This window comes from Tyto alba, unplaced genomic scaffold (genome assembly GCF_018691265.1).
Source record: "Tyto alba isolate M040663 unplaced genomic scaffold, T.alba_DEE_v4.0 Super-Scaffold_44, whole genome shotgun sequence".
Taxonomy (NCBI): domain Eukaryota; kingdom Metazoa; phylum Chordata; class Aves; order Strigiformes; family Tytonidae; genus Tyto; species Tyto alba.
In genome coordinates this window covers 3,133,984-3,149,525 of record NW_024881320.1, presented here as the reverse complement: position 1 = coordinate 3,149,525, position 15,542 = coordinate 3,133,984, and the positions used below count along the sequence as shown (strand labels likewise).

Sequence of the window (15,542 nt, the reverse complement as noted above, 5' to 3'; positions counted from 1 at the left end):
TTTCTGAGGCTGAGGGACAATCCAATATTCTAGAGCAGAGTAAAACCAAACACTAAATTGGTTACTGAAAATGAAGAGAACTACTACAGTGCAAGAGGTGCATGACTAAGGGGGAAATGGTAAATACCGCTGCTTACATGAATACAATTACATTTCCTTCTCACTTTTAATAAAGAAAATGGGTAATATACCATCTACAGTCCAATGTAACAACCTCAGAACTTTTAACTATGATACAGTAAAAGAGAACTGCTTTCTTAGCAGTGTTCTTGTATTATGTTTTCTGAAGTTTTCTGTAGGGATGTATAGTTAAACACACATCAGAAAAAACAACTTACCTTTTTTTCATCTCTAATAACTGGTTATTGAGAACTGACCTCTCCTCTTCCAGCTAAACACAAGTACAAAAAGAATACAGTTAATACACTAAAGATTGTTTCCTTGGTATAATAATATCAGAGCATCATAATCATTGTAAAACAAACATGGGAGAGGCTACAGAGCCTAAAAATCCCCAGAGTATTTGATTTTCTACTAGGACAACACACACACACAAACACAAATTGTTCAGTGACCAAGAATATTAGCTAGTGAGGGGCCATCACTGCTTTATATACTATTTTCATGTCCTGTGCACACAAGAGAGGTGTGAGGCTAGTATTGCCAGGCCCCGTGCACACCAAAAAGAACAATAAGGCTTTGTGCACCTGGCTAGTAAGTTTAGCCCAGTGTTGGTAAATTACTGGATTTGGTGTTGTTCTGAGCTGGATAATTGTACTACTGATCTGTATTTGTTACTGTACCATTATTTAGAGAGAAATTATTGATCCCTAAAGCTGTTAGTCTGGTGTTTGTTACTGTATCCTGAACCTGTAAGTCAGTGGCATTACCCTAAGCCCTTACCACTAATAAGGCTTTCTGGGGAAAATACTGTTGATGCAGGTTCTTGTGCTCCAAACCGACAGGCACACATAGGTTTAGGAAAAGCAAAACAAAACCACCATGATTTGTACAACAATAAAACCGTGAAGCCCCTACACAGAAACACTGGGGTAACTGAACTGCTGATAAGGTTAAGAAATCAAGAATTTTTCAGGCCAATTAATTATTTTTCATCATCTTCTCCTTTCTTCTTACTCAGTGGCCAAAGTCAGAAATTACTGCCCTGCAGAACTGCTTATAGGCCCAACTACCCGTGCCTTGACTTGAATGCAAACTCTACTTCAATTTCACAAGCTTTCAGGGTTCATCCACAAGGTCAGCAAGACATACATTTCTAATGGAAACCTCAGAGCCCCAGGAACAACATCAAATAGTCTCTGACTGACTAAATACTTTCAGCACTGTGCAGATGCTCACGTTTGGCACAGGTGTGGAAAGCATTAAGCAAATTGCAATGAGAAGGAAGGTTGTCTGCCAGCTTCCAATTCTCAGCTAAATGCAGCTCACCTAGATAAACTGTCTTTGTATTTTCCGACAACTTACCTTCTCCTTTCGTGTACTGCAGTGCTGTTAAGCCTTCTAGGTTTAAGATTAATTGGTAACATTTCACAAGGGCTTCATCAGACAACTTTATTGATATGAAAAATAGATACTAGAAGGGTGTAGAGAGACTTATATTAAGAAGTCTTAAAGCAAATCAGAATGTGTGTCTCAAGGAAAGTGGCCACTGTAAGTAAGACTGCAGAGCAGCCAGAGTACTATGAGGGTATGGCCAAATTTCTCCTGCAGGCAAGTGAAACCCAGCAATTTCACCAGCAGCACAAAGTATATCCTGTTTCTAAGAATTTTGTCTGCTTCCCACACAGAGGCAGCCTAGATGAGCTCCTTACATCTGTACAGATTGATGACAAAAAAAGAGAAGGAAAAAAGAATATGAAAATTCTGAGAAATGTTTCACTTGTAAACCCCCATGAGCTGCACGCTACTCGGCCGCCTCTCCAGAACCCCTCTGACAACTGCTTTATACGGTCCCTCTCCCCTCTCAGACTCACGTTGCAATCTCTTGTGCATCACACTTTTACAGCTGTTTTTTTCTGAGTTCTCCTCTACCAGCACCAGTGTTTCTCTATGGTCATACCGTGCAGCATTACCCTGGCCACCTTCCACACACAAACTGCTTCGTTTCACCCTCAGCTAGCTTAACTTTCTGGTGTTGATGCTCTTGACTGCCACTTGCAATTGGAAAAAGGGTGAATAATGTCAGTGTGAGGTTTTCTCACCTGACGCCCTGTCCATAGAGCTCCATGATGCTCTCCACCCCAAACACACCCCACGTTTTTATTGTTTTCTTTTAGGAAAAGACTGTGGTGCCTGTTTAACTCAGAAAATCCTTCAATATTTGTAGAATGCTCCAAGACGGTGAGCATAAACCCTGCACCTCTCTTCCCTTTCAGTTCCCTAGTTGGCTGTGAGTGATTTTCAAACAGACCAAGACAGAAGTGAATTTAAAAGTGAGAAAAGTAAAGGACAAGATGATAGGGGATTTCTGCAGCTTCTAACCTCCTCTTGCAGCTGCATGGCTCATGGATCAAGCCTCGAGCAGCTTTGTGGTAGGAGGAGAGAAAGGACACCCCTTCTCTCCTTAACATTTCTCCAACAATCCACTCACTCTCTCATTAGCCTCAGAGCAGACTTCTCATATACCTTTAATAAAAGATGGACCAGCTGAGCTGGTAGAGGTGTCTACACTTTTTCCAATGAAGTTAAAATGCCTGGGCAGGTCTGAAGCTCCCAAAATACCACAACAAATGATTTGAAGCCAGAAAAGTTCCCCGAGTTCAGTATCTATCTGACTGTGAGTCTTTAACTAATTAAACAGCTAATTACTTATGGATTAATATAGAAAAGCATCCCTCAGCATCTTTAGTGTAAGACACTTTAACCTTTAGATGTCAGGATAAATCATTCATGAAACAGTATTCATTAATTTTGCAAAGTGTGTCACATGCAGCCACAGATTCACTAACCCAATTGACTAACACACTTGCTAGAATTTATATAGTTACCATAGTGACTGCTCAAAATACTTAAAACATATGCTTGCTACCTTTCTTACTGCATTTTAATAGGCACATGCACAGAAACTCACACAGACTGAAGCACTGCTATATTCTGTGCTTTCCTCCCTACCGTCCAATTTTTCAGTATCCACTGCATAAAATGCAGCTCCACGAGCACTCCCATTCTCTGTTAAACCTCTTCATTGCCACTACGGACGCTTGTTCTCTATAAGCTAATCCAGCAATTCTTCATAATAACATTTTTTTCCACTCCCCGCAGACAGCCTGAACCAAGGAAGCCCAAAAAACATGCTGCAGCCTAGTGCCTAAACACAGTGTACATTCACGCAAGTGGCCGTGAAGTAGAAGTGGCAGGGGGATCTCTGTGGAGCTCAAGACAGCGCTGTCTCTGCGAGAATCCTCAAGGCCAACTGGTTTTCTTGCCATTTCATGAAGAGAACCCAGCACAAAGGTAGAACAAGGGGACTGTAAGGTTAGGTTGGGTAAGATCTAAAGGGAACATGAAAAAAGTCCTGCTCCTGGGGGTAACAGCAGGTTTCTATCAGACTGAAAAGGATCATTAGTACTTTAGAGGCTCCAGATGAGACAGGGAATGCTGCTTCTTAGGAGCAACCAGGAAATACAACTGTTCTGGGCAGGTGGACCACACGTTTCACCTACAAGAGCCAAACAACACTGAACTGAGAGGAGCTGCACTCCTTAGTTAAGTGATACCTGGCAGGAAATTTCATTTTTAAACAACACCATTTTGCCTTTGATCCTTTTGCCACAACAGAGCTCCCTGGCATACCAAGTGCCTCTTCCAGTTTTTTAGGAGGCTGTGCAGTTCACTAGACCTAAGGACATCATAGCCCAAATACTATGTTTAGAAAATGCAACAGACGGCATTCCCACGTTTCCGAGATTCAGATCACATCTTCCTCGCAGAAGAGGACATAACGCAACAGGAACGGCTGAAGAAGGCAAACAGAGTGCTTCTCCAAGCTCTAGCAGATCTTCCAGATCTTTGAGCTTGGAGCCACCTACTCATGGGCCGAAAAGGCCATGGTGCAGGCAAACTGAGAATATTCCAGTTTGCAAGATGACTGACTAATCCCCGTGCTTCACAGAGCAAGCTCTATCCTGGCAGTGAGAGAAGGATCCCTGCTGACAGATCCCCCGGGGGCAGGGTGCAGACTGCAGGACTCCTTCGCAAGGTCACCTGGAAACATCAGAGGCCACAGATGGAGACTGGAGTGACCTCGGCCAGCCTGGCCTGGGGGGCCGGAGGGTCCCTTCCCTCAGGGACTTTCTGTATATCAACTCTGGCTACATACGGTAGGCAGAAAGATCTGACCAACACTGCCGAATGCTTTTCAAGTTACAACTCCTTCTGAAAATAACAGGTTGCCTCAAAGATTCTGAAACAATTTAAGAAAACATGTGGGAGTGGGGAGCAGAGCTCCCACTGGCTGTTCAGGATGACAGTGTTCTCTTACCACACCACTACTCAGATGCAGCATGAGTCAGTGGTTGAGCCCACACGTCTGGGACTCTCGTTAATCATCTCCAAAGGCTCTTTAGGATGAAGCAGCTCATGCATTACTCCTGTCAGCAGCCAGAAGGGTTTAGAAATCGGCCTGATCCATAGTCACCCATCCTCAGTATTTCAAAACAGCACCTTTGGGGAAAAGTCAGCCTCTTGGCTTTAAAAATATTAGTCTTTGTTGCAGGATGTAAGAGATCTGTTCCACTGTCACTGGGAAGAAGCACACTCCCCTTCTGCACAAGTGCCATCTCAGAAAGGCAACATATAAACCCGTGTCTTCTATGTTCTTGCTTTTGGACAAGATCTTCCAAAGATGTCTTCATGGTGTGGCAATTACCAGAACTGCTCCACAAGAACTAAACCCACCATATTTAATGGCTGTAAATTTAATTTCTCTTTTGGCAAGTACCAGTGGTATCAGCTGTGTAACAGCTTGTATTTCAAGATTCTAACAAAATGTTAAAATGTAATAGTAAAAAATAAAATTTGAGTCTTTTTCTTCCCTATAATATACCACCAGAAAACCATCTTACATTGATTCTAGTCCCCCAGTCCCCATTACCTGGCTGCAGCACTGTTCCTGTACATGCACAGTATGAAGTTTAAGCAAGAATACATGTGCATAGCGCTTTTTAGACACAGAGTTCAACCAAGTAGTTTTAAACAGTATTCTGAAATATATCCTAAGTACTTTTTTTTTTTTTAGTGGGAAGAACAGGAATAAGGAGGAGAATTAAATAGCTAGATTTCCTTAGTACTGGGTAGCTGGAGATTTCCGCAGTTGTATAACAAAATTACTCCCAACAGAAATAGCAAGTGTCTGTTAATACATTTGGCTAAAGCGTATTTAATTTATGCTTATTCCCAAGCCTCCTAAGTATCCTTCACGTGTTACGTAACCTCCTGTTAGCCTGCAGTTCTAACCTCCCAATGCAGGTGGCTTCCAAATTTATTTTAAAACATTCTCAGAACAACTCATCTTCCAAGCACAAACATGCAGTGAAACGTCACCCAGGCATCAGCGGAAACAGCACGCACAGCACTTTCCCCATAGATCAGGAAACGTTCCAGCCACTCTACCTTCTGATGACTTGTGACTTCGTCCCTGCTCCTGCCCAGCTCCTCGGCAAGTTTCACGTTCTCCTCTTGCAAAGCTGCAAGCTGCTGGGACTTCTGAGCTGCTGCCAGCTTGAGCGCTTCGCTGTGAGGACAGAGAGTGCATCGTTACCATAGGAACGAGAGAGGCAAGAAAAAACTGTGGGAGAGATTCAGCTTCACAGCTTGGAAAAATACATCTAGGTCACGTGTCTAATGGGATCTATAATAAAGGTGACAATCTATACCTCAGATGCACAGGGGGGTAGGTTTAGCCCTGAAAAGCAGTAGCAGCACAAAACTTCTTTTCCTTTATGTGCATCAGATCCTCAAAGAAATGGAAGGTAAGTTCAGACTGGGAGTTCTGCATGCTTCCAATGGTTAGCACATGCTTGGATTTGGAAATATAGGGTAGGGTTTGACAAGAGTGTTGGCAAGGTTTATAGCCTAGGCATTCTCAGAAGTGAACTTTGTAGCCAGAGGTAAAACAAGAATTGTTTTTTAAAAAAAAAAAATCTTATAGTTCCACTTATTTAAATGGTCCCTACAAGGTCTGACACCCAAATATACAAGAATGTACAAGATCACAGGAGGAAAGTGTCTAATCTATTCCATTATTTTAACAGATACAAAACTGAAAAGGAGATAAAACAAAAGCTGAAGAAAAAAATGGATTTGCAGGTTTCATTAGCCTATGCTGCTACTCATATATGTGGTTTCCTTAAAGTAAGTTTATTTTCAACAAGTTTTTGAAAAAAATATTTTGCATGTCTGCCTGTAACACAAATAACATAAGTTTTTATTTGACAATATCTTTCGAAAAATAAAAAAGATAATCTCCATTTCACTAAACAGTAATTTTTATGACTGTGTTTTGTTTTCATAAAAAGGAATCTCAGTACCCCTGTGTGCCAATATTACACAGAGTTAAACCCTGACTGGAATACTAAAAATACTTTTATGACTGTGACCCGTAAGTCAGAAACTGATTCAAGCACTTCAAAATACAAGGACTCTGTGGTCTGTTATTGGGCACATTTAAACAAAAGGAAGGCTGATTTACTTTTTTAATTCAGCATGCAATATGACTAAAATTTTCCAACCATTGCTTCTTGTTTGGTCTCACCTGGACCAATTTCCAATCTGATCCACCTAGACTGGATTAAACAGGCTAGCCCACATCACTGAACATCGATTCAAATTATCTTGGTATGAAGCTACTTGCTGATGCAGGAACATACCTATTTTTAACCACAATTGTTTGCTGAACTGCAGTACTAACCACTTCTCCTCTTTCTGCTTTCAGCATTATAGTGTAGAGTCAGGGCATTGCAAACAAAGCACACAAAATACTGGGGTCAAGTTGTGTGAAATGCTCTCCCGTGTCTAGTGCTAAGGAACTTTAAACTGATAGCTGTGAGTGCACTTGGCAGTACACAGTACTAAATGAATACACAACATCCAGCCGGTATTTCTGCTTTTCTTCATCCTAGTTTTACACAGAAGGTTCTTTTACAGAGGACAGCAGCGTGTCCCTATGTACCGTCACAGCTCCTGGGGGGCAAAATTTTCCCCCTACTCTCCTTCGCAAAGGTCGGGGCACTACCTCCATCACCTGGCCTCTCAATGGTGTTCCCTCTACCCACGTTACTGCTGGTCAAGAAATGGATCTTAGCAAGCTAATTCCGTACTCTAATTAAAACAAGGCAGCAAACAATTATGACAACAGAGATCAATTTAAAAAAAACAACTAGACAAACTTCCACTTATCCACATCTCTTACTGCTGATGATTAGAGACCACATTCAGCAATAATCTATAACTAAGATTAACTTTAAGAAAAAAAAAAAAAATTAAAACCACAAAGTGATCAGGGTCATGAGAACACCTTTCAGTGCTAAGGAATTTCAAAGTATCCTTTTTAAACAACTTCTGCTTGACTAATTACAACTTAATATATTTTGTCTTTCCACGAAACCAGAGCCTGCTGGCCTCTCGCTGTTCTAGCATTAGAGCAACTAGTCTGGAAATAATTATTTTGCTTTGGCATTTCCCACAAGCACTGAAGCAGGTAGGAATTGCTCATGGAACAAAAACCTGCCTTTCTCAAAGGAGGTTGCTGTCTATACAAGCATGCAGGTTTTTAAAAGCGAGCAGCAAAACCTGTCAGTCATACAGAAACTTTGTATTAATTCTATGTATTTATTTCCTCTGTGCCCTGTTTTTGCCTCTGAGCAGTGGTTAAGAACTGTCACAAAATAACTCATGGAACTAACAGTAATAATAACAATTAGTCAAAGCTGCTCTTAGCTCTTAGTCCAGATTCCAGCTCTTACTCCATGAGACAAAAATTCTTCTGGGAGCGCAGATGGGAACAGAGATCGGGATTTAACACATCACATCTCTGAGAGCTGAGAGACATGCAGCTACTGCAAGGTAGCAATAACTAGGAATTTTTATTCATGGCAGCATGCCAAAAGCTTTGGTACAATGAGATTTCACAGGGCAAGTTACTTTATATCAGATGCTTTGTGGTTAATTTGTTGTGTACAATGATTAGTTTGTAGTACATAAGAGGTAGTTTCTCAAGTGAAGCATCTCAAATGATAGACAATTAACTCTAGTTTTACATACTATCTATGGCATTTGTAGTGTACCAGTTAGAAAATAAGTGCATAGTGGGCAATGGGAATAAACTGGATAAAGTAGACAATGAAAAATAAAAGCAGAGCCAGATTTTCTGTAAATGAAGCTACTTAAAACTACTTAACACTCCAAGTGTACTTGTAATTCAATCCAAACAGAATTTCTTTATAATAAAGCTTTTAAAATAACCTAGTGCCCTCAGGTGGCAGAACTCTATACTTCCTCCAGCAGAGAAATTATTTCAACCAGTGCTTGGAAGAGAGGATTTGCTTCAACACCCTTCAGCAATTCAGGAGCAACATTCTGATTTCAAGTTTTATGCATATCAAACTGATATTTAATTTTGATCTAATATCTGCTTTATGTGAGGATACTGGAGAGATACTGAAAGACAATTTTTTAAAAAATGAAAGGTAAATGTAATTACAAAGTAATGGTTTAACAGATTTAATATTGAAATACTTACAATTCTTTTTTAAGTTCTTCCACTTTCTTGTTCTCCAGATTTAGAAGCTCTTTTGATTTATTAAGTTCCTCTTCATTTTTCAGGTTGTTTTGTTTAAGCATATCCAACTTAAAGAGGAAAAAAGCCTCATTACACTAATGAAACTATCCAGTTCTTAGGTGTAGCACTTGGAAAAGACATTCGGGAAAACGGGGGCCTGAGCTGAGCTGTTCCACTTTTTCATCTTTAGTCCTTAAATTAATTCAGTCTGTCTGTGCTGAGAAGCATTTGTCTAACCAAAAAATGTTATGAGACTTTCTGCATTCAAGTTGAGCAGCACAAAGAATTCAAAGTCCATTGAAGAGCAGCTTATAGCAATCTGATGTATGTACCCTGATACAAAAGGTAAAGCTCCAAAGCACCTCCGTTTTAAATGCTAAATTACTCAAAGCACTTTTTTTTTTTTTTTAATTCAATGCTTGTTGCTAAAATTAGCCGTTCTTTTGATCTTCATTCCTCTAAAATAACTGATAAAACGTTCTGCTTTACCATACCTTAATTTCTGAGAAACGGTAGGCTGAATGTTGTGCTTGCAACCATAAGAAATGAATTCCTTTCAGAGATCTCGTTGCATGAGACAAATTGCTGTATATCTATTTACTGATCTTGCATCTACCATGTAAACACCACAGGCTTGCGAACCTTATTTGTTCACATTCAGCCACACATTACATTACATAACAGGTAATCTCCAGCCATTCTCATGGCATTACAGGACCCTGTGGATTTTTTTTTTTTTAAATCCAGAAAGTGAATCCCAGCCATTATTAATGTCACTGCTTTTAATTCTCGAGTCATCGGATCTTGTTGGAAATCATTACTGTTTCAGCACAAGCTGTGGCATTTAGGTTAGCCCAGCTGTTCACTACCCATTATTATGGGAGCTGCAAAAGATGAAAGAGCCATCAAGAAGAGGCCACAGGGTGCTCAAGATCTGCAGAAAAGATGCCAGTCCAATGTTAGACTAGATACTCTGGGACAAAAGAGTGTGAAAGAGATTAGTGAGGACATTCTTCCCTTCTTCGAACCCTGAAGTACCACACCGTGGTGGGAGGACACAGATGGAAGAACAGGGCCCTGGAGGAACTGCTGTACGTGCTGGACTGTGAAGTTCTTTGGGGCTGTTTTGCTCATGTATTTGTATAGCACATAGCTCAGGAGAACATGTACCTCATCAAACCACAATTCTGATTAACAGAAAAGTGGAAAAAAGAAGAAATTATAACATTACAAATGTAAAGATTGTGAAGAAGATGTACAGAATAAGGAATGCATCATAGGTGACAAATGGAGCGATAACTTTTGTGGAAAGAGCTCTGTTACTCAGAGCTCTGCAGCACTTCCTGGGAGCATGGAGTTGCACCCCATGCTTACAACCAGGGAACTGAAGCACAGAGTGGTCACATCTAAGCAACTGATCCAAAGCTATTTAGCAGAACTGATTAAGCCTCAAGTCAAACCTAGGTCTCTTGATTCTGTGATCTGCAAAAGCTGCTGTAGCATCCACAACTCCAATACACAAGATAAATCTTGGTGCACCAACAAAAAAAATTAAGGGCAATGACCTTATATACTATGTAGTATTTGAAACCACATGCAAAACACAAAATAACATAGGTCATATGGCTACAAAAGGCACCTAGATTTTCCATCAAGATACACTCAACTAGTAAGCTTTCACAAGCCAGTCAAGACTGAGTATCGTGGTGAGAAAATTACAGAATCTAGTCTCGCCTAACCTAATTCTCTGTAATTCAGTAGTTGTTCCTCACAAACTACGCAAAACTTTTACTGTAAAAGCACTTAAATGTGATTACTTCATTCTGTAGCTTCTCGTTTGTCTGTCTAGAGTTCTCCAAAGAGGCCAAAGTTTCAATCTTTTCTTTGTGAATGGCATCCTTCTCTTTGGTCACCTTCTCCACAGTCTGTAAAACATCTTCTGCCATTTTGGCAGCCTATATATACAGGGAGGTGGGGCGGGGAGGGGAAGGAAAAAAAAAAAAGGTATTACCAAAGGGATGTCTGAAAGGAAAAGATGAAGCACAATACTTTATGCACAGCTCCACGGTTTGCCAGCTGCTTTCCAATTAAATAAGGACTTCAACTGGGAATTTCTGTGCATTTTGAAGCTGCATAAAGTATAAAAATAAATGGACACGAGAAAATTCAGTTCCATGCAGAAATAGATCATAACCCCATGCTTGTGTCACCACTGAGGAAGCCCATTTCTTCTTTTTTAATTCCTGGATTTCTAATTACCACCACAGTGATTGCTCTTAGACTTCTAACCACTTTAGACAGTAGTAGTTCAATAGATATTCACTTCCAACAGCCTGCTCTATTTTCAGAAAATGTGAAATTAAAAAAAGCTGTTAAAATTTGAAAATTATTTAAAAATTAAATAGGAGATAAAGCCAATCATTGTATTATTTAATTGTTGTTAATTATGCCCTCGTAAAAGGAAATACTTCACAAGAATATTAAAATACCTGGTAGGCATAATACATTCCTATAGGATATCTTGATTCCAATTTGTATTCAAAGTGATTTTATGGGCTTCAAGCCACACAAACCAAAGTTCAAAATACTATACAGAATTTGTTGGTGGTGAATACAAAACACTTCTGTGAATAAAAAGAATACCAGAATTGTCAATGTCTTTAACAGACTGAAAGTCCTATAATGTAAATTTGAATGGTTCTCTTACACTGCTTTTTATCCAATTGCATTTACAGGAGCAGTACATTGTTTTAGATTTGGAGTAACTCAAATTTGTAGTAATTTAACATAAAATTGCACAAAGATGTGATCTAAAACCTTATCTATTGCTACACTAGCTTTTAAGATGCAGAGTACTTCAACAGAAGGAGCTGCTCAGTTTCTCCTACCAGATTCAGGTAAAAAACCTTCCTTTTATTCACAGTTTATGTTGTTTTTTTGCAACATTCAGCAACAACAGAGGCTTTTTTATGTAGAAATATTTTAAAGAAAATATTAAAGTGTCTGTCAGACTCACAGTTACAACTTGAAAAAAACCTGAAATAATATATTGAGAGAGACCATAATTCCAGCCTGTTTATATCAAGATGAGGTGCTGATTGTGCAATGAAGTGCAGAGAGAAAACCACTGGGTTAGTGCTCAGTATTAGTATAACCGTACTTGATTGTTTAATGATGTGTTTCAATACCTCAATTTTTTGCTCTACTGTTTGGGCCTGGAGAGTCTCAATTTCTTTTAGTTTCAAAGCCAGATTGTTCATCTCCTCCTGCAGAATCTGATTTTTGCCCTGAGACACCAGCAATTTGCCTGAGAGGTCACTATTAGTTTGTTCTAAAAGTGCTACTTCCTTGTGCAGTTTATAATAATCCTTGGAGAATTTCTCCTTCTCTTTTAGTATTTCTTCCTTAATGATGACCAGACTCTTCTGTTCAGCAAGCAGGCTGTCATTTTCCTGAAGCAACTTTATTCTCTCCCTCTCCATCACCTCATGCCTGTGTCGAAGATCATCTAGCCTCTCAGAGACACAGCTGTGCAAGTCCTGGAGCTCTGCTTTTGATTTAGACAAGGAAGCAAAGTCACCCTTCAGTCGTTCGATACTGGAAGCAAGCTGCTCTGCCTCTGCACAGAGGGTTTCTTTTTCTTTAGTTGTTTCCACCAGTTTAGTTTCAGATTTTTCTTTCTCCTGAACTAAAAGTTCTTTCTCAGTCAGAAAGTCTTTATTTTTCTCTCTCAGCTCTTCCACCTCCTTCTCTAAGAAGCTGATATTGCTTTGAAGTTCCATACGTTCCAACAAAAATGATTCCTTGTCCAGTTTTCTAGCTTCCTTTTCTATGGCTAAGTTTTCTTTCATAATCACAATCTCTCCATTTAATTGCTGACACTTATCTCGCAATTCATCCCTCTCTCTGCTCAGCGCCTCCCTGTCAGAGGAACAGGTCTTGAATGAAGATGACAGGACCTGCTCGGAATGTGATACAGCAGCCAGTTCATTTTCTAATGTTCTTTTGGCATCCTGGACTTCTTCCAGAAGATTCGAAAGGTCACATTTATAGACTACTAGCTCTTGATTTTCTAGAGTTTTCTTGCTAAGTTCTTCCTTGAGGGCCTCAATGGAGTCTTGGAGCATGGTATTCTCTTGGGCCAGAGCTCTCTTGGCCGAGACATCCAGTTCATGTTCTCTCTTCATATCAGAAATTGCATTTGCAGAAGACTTGTTTTCATCAAGAAGCTCGAAGTATTTGTTCTCCAATTCATTCTTCTCTTGGAGAAGAGCTTCATTGTGCTTTTCAAATTGCAACGACTTACAAAGAACAGATTCCTTTTCTAAGATCAGTTCATTTATTTTCTCAGTAAAGACTCTCTCAGCAAGTACAGCATCTCCTGTGGCCTTAGCAAGCTTTTCAGTAATTGCCTTATTTTCATTTAAAAGTTCCTCCCTTTCAGCCAAAAGCCTTCTTTCTGATGAAGAAAAAGCCTCTTTCTCTTGAAGTAACTGAATACATTCAGAATTGGATCTCTCTCTTGAGGCTTTAATTTCCTCAAGAAGACAAGAGAGACTAGCAAGGGAATCCTTCAACTCCATATTGTCTTTCATCACTTTTTTAAGTTCTTTATGCTCAGTCTCTAGTTGTGTTTGCATCTCTTCTGTTCTCACTTTTAATGCTTGGTTTTCACTAACTGTACTGTCTAAACTCATACGCAGTTGTTCTATGCTTTCAAGGAGCATCTCCTTTTCAGACTGCAGACTCTGACTTGTCTGCAATAGACTGTTCATTTCATTTTTTAAGGCTATATGTGTATTTTTAAGATCTGAGTGTTTACCCAGCACTGAATCTCTCTCTGCAGTCAGAGTTGACACTTCTTGCAGTAGCTCTCTTTGATCTCTGGCCAGGGCCTCACAAGAATTTTCCAACTTCTGAATAACATCATCTTTGTCTTTAACAACTGCATCTTTCTCTTCCAAAAGTTTCTTCTGATAATTGTCCAGTTCTTCCCATTCCTTGGTATGTTTCTGACATACCACATCCATGGCATCTTTGTTGGCCTGAAGTTCTTTCAACTGTTGGAGCAAGGTTGACTCCGAAGACCAGAGAGCATAATTTTCTTCTGTTATCTTCAGAAGGTTTGCCTGTGCTACCTCTATTTCAGAGAGTAATTTGCTTTTCTCAGAAATCAGTGCTACCTTTTCTGTGCTTTCCTGGTGGCTTTTGGCCTCAGCTTCTTCCTTCTGCTTTAGGATTTTTTTATTTTCTGAATTAAGTTCTTCATTTACTGTCAGAAGTTCTTCTTGGTCACATTGCATTAATGAAATCTTTGATTCCAGTTCTAGAAGTTTTGATAACAAGGAACCTCTCTCTAATTTTAAAGTATTCCCCTCCTGTGCCAAAGTCTCTTTTTCTGATATCAAACCCCTCATCTTGTCTGACATTAGTTCAATTTCTTTTCTGGCTGATGCTAACACAGAGCTTAAGGACTGAAGAAACAAAGTCAGGGAGAAGGGAAAACAAAAATGAAGTCAAGCAGACAAATGAGGAATGTGGTTTCAGGGCAAATAGAGCTATTGCAATTTAAGTTTTAAAAAAGTGTATACATTGACACACAGTCCCTATGTGAACTCAACTGTTGACAGCCACCCCTGGTAATTCATTACAAAACACCCACCTTCCAAAAGGAAACTTTTCAGCGGTTAAATAAAAAGAACTAAAAATTATAGTTTGAAGATTCCTCTATACAAGACTTCATCTTGTTTTTAAAACTGCTCTCAACAAACTTTCTGAATGTTAATTACTCAGAAAGAAGAGCCACAGAATGATTTCAGGAGAATCTAAGTGAATTAAAAGGCAGGGAGTTAAATTAGACACTGACTTCCACTTCTCAAATTCACCTTTTATAGATAATCCTCTTCATGATTCTGTCCAAAATATATTGTCGTAACCCTTTTAGTTCAAGATGCCACATCAGTGTTGTATTTAAAGTTAACTTGTGTGCCAATTTATACACTAAATATTTTGTGCTAAAGCATAAAATAAAGGTCAAAGCAAATAACTAATGAGGGATGAAAGCAAGCAGTAATGTCAAAGTAAGAAGAGAAAAAAAATAATTACTAAAGTCAAGCTACATACTATGTAGCTGCACATAATACGGGATCATACTACAGAACAAAAATTCAAGTGTGTAACAATTTAAAGTAGTTCACAACATATTTTAAAATACATACATTTAAAAAGTAGACAGTAACATTTGGCTCCAAGTGATTATGCCGAGCCAGATATCTATGAACATAAAATGTTAACAAAGAACCATATTTCATGGATTCTTGTGTAATCTGGAGAAGACAATCAGTCATGTATGCTTCTCCTCACTAATCAACATTAATCTACCCTGGAAAAGTTCAAAAAAAGAAACACTGAAAAAATTTTAGTATGAAATGATGAAGCCAGGCAAAAAACAGCGATTCACTGAAGCAGGAAGATTTAAACTTTAAACTAATGCATAGTAACAAAGTATACATACTTTGGCCTGTTCTGCTTGCTTTTTCAGCTCCTCAGCCTGTGTTTCTAACTCATCGTTTTTCCTTTGTGCATTTTTCAGTGCCTCTTCTGCATCCAGCAAGTTCTGCTTAAACCCTTTGATAGCTGCATCATGTTTAGTGATCATCTCAGAAGTTTCTTTTTCATACTTTGCCTGAAGATCCTTATACTGATTTTGGCTAGTTTCGATTTGCCCTTTCTGATAGAAGATAAA

At 39.3% G+C, this 15,542-nt stretch overlaps 1 protein-coding gene across 12 annotated transcripts in view; it reads right to left on the bottom strand.

Annotated features, from left to right (window-relative positions):
* CLIP1 (CAP-Gly domain containing linker protein 1) overlaps positions 1–15,542 on the bottom strand; it is a 59,314-nt gene that overhangs the window by 9,223 nt on the left and 34,549 nt on the right. For 11 of the 12 annotated variants that reach the window (XM_033008184.2, XM_033008185.2, XM_033008186.2 and 8 more), the window contains 5 exons: positions 15,312–15,527; positions 10,615–10,752; positions 8,759–8,865; positions 5,632–5,752; positions 339–391 (listed from right to left, as the gene is read on the bottom strand). In XM_033008184.2, the coding sequence (XP_032864075.2) occupies positions 339–391; positions 5,632–5,752; positions 8,759–8,865; positions 10,615–10,752; positions 15,312–15,527 (635 nt within the window). Of the gene's footprint in view, positions 1–338; positions 392–5,631; positions 5,753–8,758; positions 8,866–10,614; positions 10,753–12,003; positions 14,272–15,311; positions 15,528–15,542 lie in introns of all 12 variants that reach the window. The other variant, XM_042805207.1, reaches the window with a different exon arrangement.